Raw genomic sequence first — 11041 nt, forward strand, 5'->3', positions numbered from 1 at the left:
CATTCTGAAGACACGGTGATGATTTTAAAGTCAGTCGGTGTGTTTGTCTGTGTTTATTTCTGCAATTATTTACAGATAATTTGGAGCATTGTTAGTCATACTTCTCCAAAAACTTGTGGTTTGTTTACATATAAGCTGCATTTCTATAATAACTAATGATAATAAGGCAATGAGGATTTTCTAGGGTGACTGAGCTGAAATTTGGAGTTGGAAAGTTGGCCATTGAAAAGGCGTGTTGTACTTTAAAGAAATGACAAAGAACCTATTAAAGAGGTCGTCGAGTTCTCTCTACTTTAGTGACGTGTGGTTGGTTTGCCTTCGTCCACTGATTTAATCACATCTCTCATTTCTCTGCTCTTCCATATCTTCTCTCTCTTTCTTTTTTTTGGCCTTTCTTCCCATCATTCCCCTGCTCAATTCTCTGCTCTCCTCTGCTCTGCTGCTGTGATTGCCTGTCTCCTCGTGGCAGCATGCCCGGCCACCACTGGGCAGCATTCCTTACCCGGAGCCAACGGGAAGACGTGGAACCGAAGGGAGGGAAGAGCGGTACAAATGGAAGGAATGAGAGGAGGAACCACACTGGGTCCTCGACGTTATAGATCTGTGACCTTGCCGAGGACGAGAGAAACATTTTTCTTTCTTTAGATTGTCTGTTGCCGAGGGAGTCTCACAGTCATAAACCTTCATTTCCAGCTCTTCTGTTTATAGTCACATCCAGTCGCTCTTTAGACTCGCAAGCACTCTCACTCAAGCCACAAGAACCTTGCACAGTTTGACCAGAGGCCCACTAAAGTACACATAGCGCGTATATACACACCCCACACATCACTGCTCTCGCCCTCTTTTTTTTCACAGTGGGAAATGAAATATCTTGAAGGTAAGTTACGATGCCTGAACCGTTGCTGCCGAGGTGCAAAAATAAAGGATTTGCTGAGAAAGCAGAATGAACTCCACCCTGCTTTCAAGCTCTCATTTCTTCTAAGCACTCCAGCTCACTTATATGTGTGTGTGTGTGTGTACATTTCAAGGCTTGTAGGAGCATGTGTGCAGGATTTGGAGTGTGTCTGTACTGTGAATAAGTGTGTTGGTGTGTGGCATGGCAGACTGACTGTGGGTATAGGAGAGGGTTAGAGAGTTTGGCTGAGACAAACATTTAAGCCACACAAAACAGAAAAGCCACGCATACAGTCTTTTTTTTGCCCCCTTCTATTTGAGCCTCCTCGTTTTCTGCTTTTACTCCGTCACTCCATCTCTGCCCTCTTTTGCAGCCTCACTCAATGTGAATCGATTGCAGTGTTGGTTTACTTGCGTCACCACATTCCTCGTGACTGTACACACTCCGTCTTTAAAGAAAAGCTGGTCAGAAAATAAGGTTGTCATTAGTTAGTGTAGTGCTTGCACTGTAATGTCTAACCTGGGGCACCTTGCGTGAGAGTTTTGAAGTTGACTTTAAGCTAAAGGCATATTTATATTGCAGAGGTGACAAACATCGGCCTGAAGCATTCTGGCTATGTTCAATTGTCAGATTTTTTATATGGCAGTCTGAATGAAACAAATAAACTTTTGTTTTCCGAACTCTGTCGTAGGCCACTTTTATATAAGCTCCTTAATCCGATAGTAATGTATTTTCAATTCAATGAAACTTTCAATCATAGTGTGTAAAGACTGCAAAGTGAACTCTGCCTATGATTCTAAGCTATTCATCAATCTCAACTCTCAAACTACCTCTATATCTTTCTAATTTTTGTACCATATGAATCTTTACTTACATTTTTAGTTCTTTGTGCTTTGTTAATCAGTTGCTCCCTCAAGCTTAGCATTTACTGTACAGACATCAAAGCCTGAATGCATCAGTTTTCATCTCGGCAGGAAAACTGAATTTCGCAGGTAATGAAGTTAAAAGACGCCAGTTGGAAATCAATGGACATGAGCGTAGCTGGAACCAAAATAATGGGATTTTCCATCATCATTTATCAGCGGTTCCGCTTGAAAATCATTTCAATTCACATTCATATTTTTATCCCGCTCTTTAATGAAAAGCATCCCATGCAAACAATGCTCCACTCTTATACCACATAAGTGACACAAGCTGTTTTGGTGCAACGTGTTTGAAGTAAGAAGACTGAAAGTAATTTGTTGAGTCAATAAATCATGCTGATGACATTTGTTCTGTTCTTACAAAAAGACAATAATGTGTTCATAACCAGCTGTCTAAAGGTCACTGAGCGGAGTTTACGAGTCGTAAGTTGCCAGTTAGCGTCCCATGAATAAAAGCGTGCAGCAGTCCCAGCTGAGCTGTTCAGCAGAAGAGTGTAGTTTTACTGAGTCGCTCCCATCCATGTCTTTCAGCTGGAATTAATGAGGAAATTAAAGGGAGTCTAGTCTGTGTGTGCACAGCATAAAGGTTAATGGAGTCCATATTTTACAAACTGCAGAAAAGAAAGCTTAACACAGACTGGCATCTGGGCATGGGATGCTTCGAAAGCAACAAAACACAGTATTTGAAAAGCAGAGTAGCCAAAAGGAGATTTATTGTTTTTACATTGAAACGGACTTGATTGGCTGATTCAGTCCGGAGTCTGAGACGCATCAACCAGACAAATGTTTCACAAGAGATGGGCAGGTTTTCTGGGGACATCATCAATGAGACAACTGGACACAGCCGGGGGGGACAAATGTTAAGTAACAATAATCTCATCCCCACAGATTGCCAGAAGCTCACTCACCTCTGAGTTTGGCCAGTTCAGCCATTTTGGCAGAATTCTCAACACAATCGACTCGTCCTTTCTCAGTAGCAATGTTTCTTTTGACAAAAGTTGTGTGCATTTTATCAGGGTTCAACCTAATAGCACCACTGGAATGATTGTCTCTCGTTCATACTTACGGACCATGTTCACACTGACGCTAACCCTAAACCTAAAGAAGTCTGCTATTCAACTCTCATCTGCAGCTTGGTGTGCAATAAAAGTGACGAGAGCTGGAGTTTATAGTTAATTGCATGAACCTAAACATTGGAACTTACTTGCATTACTTGGATTTTTTTTTTTTTTTTCGTGGGGGGGGTGGATTTACTTTGTGTTTTTATATGCGTGATGATGAAGTAGCAGTCGGGACAATACATTTCGAGGTGTATTTACTCATGAGGCCGTCTAGTAAAATGAGTTCATGCATTGCTGAGGTCGAGCACAGAAACGGGGTCTTCATTTCAACTGTCTGGGATGTCTTCACTTTTGGCAGGCTCTTCGTTTCAGCAGCTCCCAGATTGAGGGGAACAGATCCTGAGAGAGAGAGAGAGAGAGAGAGAAAACGATCCAATTTGAGTTTGGAAAGACACTGAGAGTCATCAAAATATCTGCTAGTCTTTAAAAAAAAGTTTTTCGAATTACGTCACTGGCCTCAGGCTGCAGTGGAAAATATCTGCAGCTCATTGTAATGACGGCGAAAGAGGAGAAGAAACGGCTGGGCGAGCGCTCATGAAACTCGGGCACTCAGCACAGCAGGAATAACAAATACCAAGCGTCGCGAGATAATCGGACAATGGAACGACTTCTTAATAGTCCCATCTGTGCTTCTCCTCACAAGCCTCCTCCAGAAAACCATTAATTTGGAGTCAAGGAATGTGCGTTCATCTGTTTAGTCTTCAGCGTCTCTGGATTGTGACCTCTGACCCAACCAGATCACCGAGAGCGCCACTGAAAACCATCAGGCCTCAGCTTATCTAAACCATACAGCACGCCAGCACCAAGATCAGCATCCTCATCATTCAAACGCCATCCATCCATACGTCTTGTCACAAGTCGAACTGGGCCAACAGGAGACTTCTTTTTCATCAGAGCAGCCTCAAACAGGGTGGACAGGCATTTCCTGTGGGTGGGATTTGTGAGCCGAGACATTCTTGGGCCAGGCACCTCCACTTCCTGTCTCTGTTAATGCCGAGCTGACAGACAAATTGTCTGGACCCGCGCGCACTTTACACTTTGTGGTAGATGTTATCCAGGGCTCAACGGAAGATTGCGTATAAACTGCAGAGTTTCAAACGTTGCGTGTAAACAAGAATAAGACGTTCAAGGTCAGTGTCCATTCATGATAACAAAGGGACAAAACATGGTGTTTCTAGTTTAAACCGGCACAGTCTCGAAGACAGTACTCAAAGTGCTACGTCATTGATAAATGTTGTGTATGCAGGAAATATTTTTTTTTGCACGAGTCAGATTTATAAATGCAAACTAGATGAGAAGATTCGCACATTTTGTCAACAAGGAAATTCAAAGATGTTGCTGTCGACACAAATCCACCGGCAATAAACGAATGGGAAGACTATATCTGATAATGGCAGCAACTTCAAGAAGACAGCATGGTATTTTGTGACAAATACACCTCTTTGAAATCTATAATGTAATACTTAGAAATAACAAATAGAAGTAAGATATACTTTACCTGGAAAAGAGGCTCACATCTAATGCTTCAGGTAATTTGTCTATTGGTGCCTGCATCAGGTTAATAAACGTTTTTTGTCCTACAAGAACTTAAGTGTGGACTAACATGAATATCTGGATTTAAAATCACAAAGTATTTAATGTAGTTTGAACATTAACATGTAGAAAATACCTAGACTCCTTATGAAATATACATACAAGGAGGAGATAATGGCTTTTATTCAGTCTGGTTGGAGGTTTTTGAAAGCCACCAGATAGTCACTGGATTTGTTCACAATTACATTCACAGCAGTGTCAGGATTGTTTTGGCAGACCGAGGGTGTGAGCTGTCAGAGGAGCACGTTTTTCCGTGATCTCCAGACACTTGTTCACGTTCTGCATGTTGAGGACATATCAAGTGATACTTCAGAGAACCTGTCAGACCTAATTGTTAAAAAGAAAAGGTTATTAAGAAAATCTCTACCAGTGCTGTTCTCACGCCCAAAAGGTTGAATGAGATGATTAGTCTGACCTCAAAAATGATTAATGAGTTCATCTAGAAACAAGTTTATATTTGAACAAAGGGAGGCAGGGAGCCAATGCAAACATGTCCACAAATTAGAGCAAGTCGCTCCATGAGGTCCTTATTGACACGATAATAAGAATTGAGGAATAGGAAATGTGAGATCGTCATAAACAGTGTGACTGAACATCACCGTGTGTAAGAACAGAGTCAAGACACGTGGATGTGGAGGACGGCACAAATCACAGGAACATCAAAAGATGTACATCGTGCACTAATTAGGCAATGGATGAACTTGCAGCACTTCTGGTGAAACTTGGGGTTTTCTTTTTTTTACAGCGGTTTGCCAAAATAGCTTCGTTTCATATTGTAGCACAGCTCAAGGTCACTATAAAATAGTCTGTGAGCTGATATCTGGGGGGGGGGTATCGTCTGATGCTGAGAAGACTGAACCCTGGTCAGCGTGGTCTTGTATGGAGACACGTGTTGTAATTTTTTGGCAGATAAATAGAAAATCCCATTTGTTGGTTTGACAGTAGACGTGCTTCTTTCAACAACCTTACCCCCAGCGTACACCGCTCGAGGCAAGAGGCTGTGAATTACTGGCTGCTGGTGGAGGTTTTGAAAGAAGGCAAGGGTGTGAGTCTCAATATCACATCCTTGGAAAAGACTTTCCCACATATTCTGTGGAATAAGTCCAAGGCCATATTGATCCCATCCTGGATCCCCTGATATTGTGAAACACAAACCACGTGAAGTGTACTGCTGCTCTCTGATCGAGCTCAAATCAACACCTTAAAGAGCCGTGATGACTTCAGCAGGTTCCTCTTCACTTTGCGAAAAGCCGTCTCAAGGCCTTTCAGACGAAGCTGTGGCATGTAAATTCATCCATTAAACTATTTATGCTTTTTCCTTTAATCAATTTGAGCTTCACTGTATAAACATTACATATTTATTCTGAATCTAAAACAAAACAAACTTGAATAGTCTTATGGGAAAGGTAAACTGTGAATTTCTATTGATAATAACTCTAAAATAGGACAAAGTATTCTATAGTGACACATGGTTCTGGTTGTCCCTGACCAGCTCTCAAGCAGTCAATGAGGAATCACAAATCAAATTAAATTTCATCTACATGATGCATGCAATATGACCTTGTTTTTTTTTTGTTCTTTTATTTTAGTGGTTGCTTTATTTCTCTCTCAGTGTAATGTTACGCATGAGTCTTAATTTTTTTGACAAGCACACAAAAATGTGGAAGTATGGAACTGAGCAGAATTTAGTTTAATTACTTAATTTGTTTCCCTGCTTGTCAGTTCTACTTTTTCATGAGGGCCTTCTGGAACATTTGTTGCTCACACCTGCTCTAAAATGCTCCTGGCAAGAGCAAGTTTTCAAAGAATAGTTGTCTATTGTTTTTTTTTTAATGTTTAAAGTCTTCAAATGATCAGGACTCACCAGGTCGCTCAAGATCTTACTGCTCTCATTGTGGAAAGCAGACTAAAATAATACATGTATATGGAGGAACAACAGTTCACGCTACTTTTCTAATGCCTGCAATGAAGTTTTATTACATTTTAGAATCGGTTTAATTACAATGTTTGATACTGCTCATATCTCCTACACGGTGCTGAGGTAGACCATGGAATTAATGATTCAGCACTTTATTATACACAACATCCAGATTGTTTGCATTACTTAAGCAATTATGTGGAAGTGTAGAAATCTGAAGATAAACAGATCATAACTCAGGCTATTAACTGCGTTTGCAAGCCTTTCGTGTAAAAGCCCGTTTTCCTTTCAGCGTGCACATGTACATGTTTACATGCACCGCAGGGTGTTGGTGTAGGTGCAAATTAATGTCCACCCAGGGGTCAACAGCTGCACCAAAGTGTTGGTATTTGACAGCTGGTAGGGACTTGGGGGTTCAGTGTGTGTGTGTGTGTGTGTGGTCCTCATAGGGCAACAATAGTAAACTAAAAGCACTTCAATACATACATATGCTTTGTATAAACTCGGCACAAGCTCAAAAATGACATTTCTTTACACGCAGGACAACTGAACACTGAATTAAATCCTCTGGATTAAACTCCTTTTGTTTATAAACGATTGTTCAAATTTCTTATAGGCAATAAGAATTAAAAAAAAAGTTTTATGAAGCTTTATGTTTTATTGAACTTTATTCATTTTATAATACATTTGCTTAAAAAAGTGGCAAAAACAGTTCACAAAACACCACACTCTTTTTTGCATTCTTAACACATTACAACTTAGTGTGATGCCTGCATTTGTATGTCATTGCTGCCCCCTGCTGGTTGAAATGACACTTTACATGTCCAGTAAAAACAATTGAGCTGTAACGTTCATTTAACGTGAAACTGTAACAATCAAACGATCTATTATTATCCATCTACTTTGCTGTATTTACAAAAAAAACCTTCATAGTTAACATTTAACTGTACGACCGCTGGCAAACACCAAATTACCAGCAAGCGTCATTTCTTTTCTATCACCAGGGAGTGAAGAAGTTCGATTTGCTCAGCATATTCAAATCCTGGCCTGTGGAAAGAGGGAAAACTAAATCAGGCATGATTGAGATTCTGTCAAATAACTGGCAAAACAGTTGTTTGTTAACCCGGGGTCCGTCTCGTTTGTGCCGTCCTCTCACCGTCCAGGCGTCTCCAGGATCAGAGGGATGTTCTCCAGCCGGGGCTCGTTGACGATGTCACGAAAAGCTGCGATTCCAATCTGACCTTTACCGATGTCCTCGTGTCGATCAAGGTTACAGCCCAGTTTTCCTGCAGATCACAAAAGAAGAAGCCGGAAAATGGGAAAAACAAAAAAAAACACCTTAATATATACAAGCAGTGTTGAACTGGCACAAATCAGAGTTCTGACAATGAAACTGATCTGTGTGTGATTTTTACTCCACGTTCGTACCTTTGGAGTCGTTGAGGTGCATGGCTTTGAGATATCCGAGTCCCACTTCTTGATCAAACAAATCCAGCATGGCCTTCACTCCTCCCTCTGCAGCAAGGTCGTGACCTCAAACAACGACAAGGCAGCATGAAAAGAAAACTCCCACAGCCGTCACACTTCTGTCTTCAGTCGATTTCGGTCACATCCGAGAGCGGAGGTGGATTTACTGGAGGTTTCTACTCACCTGCTGCGAAGGCATGACAGGTATCCAGACACACTCCGACCCTGCTCTGGTCCCTCACCTGGTCGATGATGCTCTTCAGCTCGCTGAACTTGCCACCCAGCGTGCTGCCCTGACCGCTCATGTTCTCCAACACTGACCATGTGGACGGAAAGAACAAAAAAAAACTAAAAAAAACTGAGCATCAGCCTGATGCCGCTTTCACACAAAACGTGTTCCAGTCTGCTGCCACACCTCAAACAAACTCCATGCTGCCGCTGTTTGATCCTGAAATACAACATAAAAACAACTACTGCTGCTGTCGCTTGTGGCAAGTCGACCTCATACTTGTATCCATACCTTAAAGCCATACCGAAGCTGATGGACTCAAGAGTGATCAAGTTACATTAACACAGTGGTACGAGGTGGCGAAGAACTTGTGGCAGCAGAAAGAATGTGGGGGTCAGGGGAATGCCTCTTCCCCGCAGAAATATTTGGAATGACTAAAAGCAGGGTAAAACACTCATCGAGAGAATTAAAGTGGTAAAGTAAGCTTAAGCATGATATCACAAGTGTAACATCAGTTGCAGACATCAAACTGGCAGAAAAGCGGTGCTTTTTATTGCGTTTGGATCTTATCAGTTGACAATTATAGCTTAATGTAGTATCTGATTCTAAATTGGTGTCATTGTTTATTTAACCAGTAAAAACATCAGTGGTTAAAAACCACTTCTTCAAGGCAGTTCCCAAAAATGATGAAGCTATCTTTAATAGTTCATAACTGAATAACTGTGTCCAAATATGAGGATATCGTGAATTACAGAATTGAAAAACATAAACATGCCTTAAAATGACCCCACTAAAAGTCTTAACATAATCCACGTAGCAGCATACTGATCGTCGGTAGTAGTTTTGACTCTTTTGTACCGGTGACTACAGCAGGTGTTTGCTGGTGAGCGTGGTTGATGGCTCCCGCGATCTTCTCCACACACTGCTCCGTGCTGATGGTGCCCAGCGAGGAGCCGGGATGGAAGTTATACAGGCTGAGGCCCAGGAGGCTGCAGCGGCTCAGCTCGTCCACCAGCAAGGCCTGGCTCTTTTCAAACACATCTGAGAGGTTCATAAACCAGAAAAAGGGGGGTGTCAACAGTCTGGGGGCAACTGAGGGCTCGATGTGGATTTGTTGTCATAATATGGAAGCAGGAGGAGGTCGTATGGTGGTGACATGAAGCCCTGGAATGGGGACTTATTGAGTTTGCATGTTCTCACTGCATCTGTATGCAGGTATTTATGGTCAATTGGAGGCTATAAATGTCACAACGAGGGTCTGACAGTCTTTTGCCCTGTTTGACCCGCCTTCACCCACAGGCAGCATGAACCGGTATAGAAGCCGGATGGATGTGGAGTTGGTTTGAAATTGGTCAAATAGAAATTGCTACACATTGTATTCAAAGAAAACACTTTGCGGTCAGACCGTTTCTGTAAATACAGATGCATTGACAGGTTAATTGTGTTGTCAGCTATTTCTGCAGAACAAATAACTAGTTTTTACTTGCATTCACTGAACTTGCTCAATAAGTCATTTAAACTCCTAAAATATGAGATTCAGAGTTAACCCTCATCCAGGTTTATAAATTCAAGAGAGATCAAGTTACATTAAAAATGCTTGAATGCCAAAATTACATGTTTGTGCAAGTCCTTCATAAAAACAATTCATAGTTTTGTATCATTACCAGTCTAGTTATTACCTGTTCTTTTAATTTCAAAATATAATTTAGCTTCAGACTTAAAACTAGTAGAATCATGTTCTGTATCATTGTTTATAATCAAGCTTGTGTGACACTGAATCACTACTACTAAAGAGCCCCCCAAAAATGTATTGCATTTTGATAAACATTTTAGGATTGACACATTGTGGTGCAGTGGTTAGCCCTCGCTTCACCATAAGATGGTCACGTGTTTGAGTTCAGGACAGGCCTTTCTGGGTGGAATTGGCAGGTTCCCTTTGTGCACCAGTGGATTTTTCTCCTGCTAGTCACAGTTCAGTTCAAGAACATGCATTTTAGGTGAATCGTTGACTTTACATTTCCCATAGACAGGTATATAACATGCGAGAGGAAAATCGTGGGCTCCATCTGTGTGGAGTTTGCATGTTCTTGCCATGTGTTCATGGGTGTATGCTGGGTCCTCCAGGTTAATTGGTGACCCGAAATTGCCCCTGGGTGTTGCGCCTGTGACGTCACGTGACCTGCCCAGGTGTTCCCTGCTCTATCTCCTGAGATAGGATCACCACCAGTAACCTTCTGATCACCTGCCCATTAAAAGTATCTGTTTTTACAGGGGGTTAAATGCAAGTGACTGTGTTGTGATTGACAGACCCTCTTTGGGGGATCCACAGTTCATCAGGTAGGAGCCATGTGGCAGGATGTGCTGGGGCTGGAAGCCCTGCAGGGTGCACAGCTCCCTGAACCGCTCTGCCGCGGAAGGGTCGAGGGGGGGCCTCTTCCAGGAGCGCTGCGAACCCAGAAACAGGGCGAAGCTGCTGCCTCCCATCAGGGTGCAGGACTCCACCGCTTTCCATATCCCACCTGGAGACGGAGGGTGCAAAGTCAGTCACGTGTGCTTAAAAATAAAAAATAAAAAATAAATCAATTAATCAATCATCTATACTTCCTGTCACCCAGATTTTACCTTGAATGGTAACATGCGCTCCGATGAATTTGCTACTTCCTCCTCGTGAGCCTCTATCTTTCTCCACTCTTCTCTTCTTCGGGCCCATTAGGGAACGCCGTGTCCGCCCTAACCCAGCAAAACGCTCGGTTCAGTTTGTGCGCGAGGACTCGCTTCTGGAGGGCGAGACGGCGTTTTTGTGCGTCCCTCCCCGCGGCGGGCAGCCAGTCAGCGCGCGGCTGCCGCGTCCTGCTCATTGGAGACGCTTCATGCCGAGCAGCAAAATGGCCGCCC

The 11041-nt window shown here is 42.5% G+C and overlaps 1 protein-coding gene across 1 annotated transcript; it reads right to left on the reverse strand.

Annotated features, from left to right (window-relative positions):
* Positions 1-7162: 7162 nt before the first annotated feature.
* LOC308146003 (putative endonuclease 4) lies at positions 7163-10867 on the reverse strand. Its single transcript, XM_080517628.1, has 7 exons — positions 10769-10867; positions 10456-10665; positions 9005-9187; positions 8102-8233; positions 7879-7983; positions 7607-7736; positions 7163-7497 (listed from the first exon to the last, which is right to left on the reverse strand). The coding sequence occupies exons 1-7, from the start codon at positions 10854-10856 to the stop codon at positions 7434-7436; spliced, it is 912 nt and encodes a 303-aa protein (XP_080373754.1). The 5' UTR covers positions 10857-10867; the 3' UTR covers positions 7163-7433.
* Between the last annotated feature and the right edge of the window lie 174 nt (positions 10868-11041).

This window comes from Blennius ocellaris (genome assembly GCF_963422515.1).
Source record: "Blennius ocellaris genome assembly, chromosome: 21".
In the NCBI taxonomy this organism is placed as follows: domain Eukaryota; kingdom Metazoa; phylum Chordata; class Actinopteri; order Blenniiformes; family Blenniidae; genus Blennius; species Blennius ocellaris.

Bases quoted from the DNA above. Each gene is read 5' to 3' on its own strand.
- LOC308146003 (XM_080517628.1), bottom strand. From the start codon at position 10,856: ATGGGCCCGAAGAAGAGAAGAGTGGAGAAAGATAGAGGCTCACGAGGA. The intron at 8,234-9,004 runs GTACAAAAGAGT...CCACATGGTCAG, and splicing joins AACACCTGCTGTAGTCACCG to TGTTGGAGAACATGAGCGGT. The intron at 7,498-7,606 runs GTGAGAGGACGG...CTCTTTCCACAG, and splicing joins ATCCTGGAGACGCCTGGACG to GCCAGGATTTGAATATGCTG.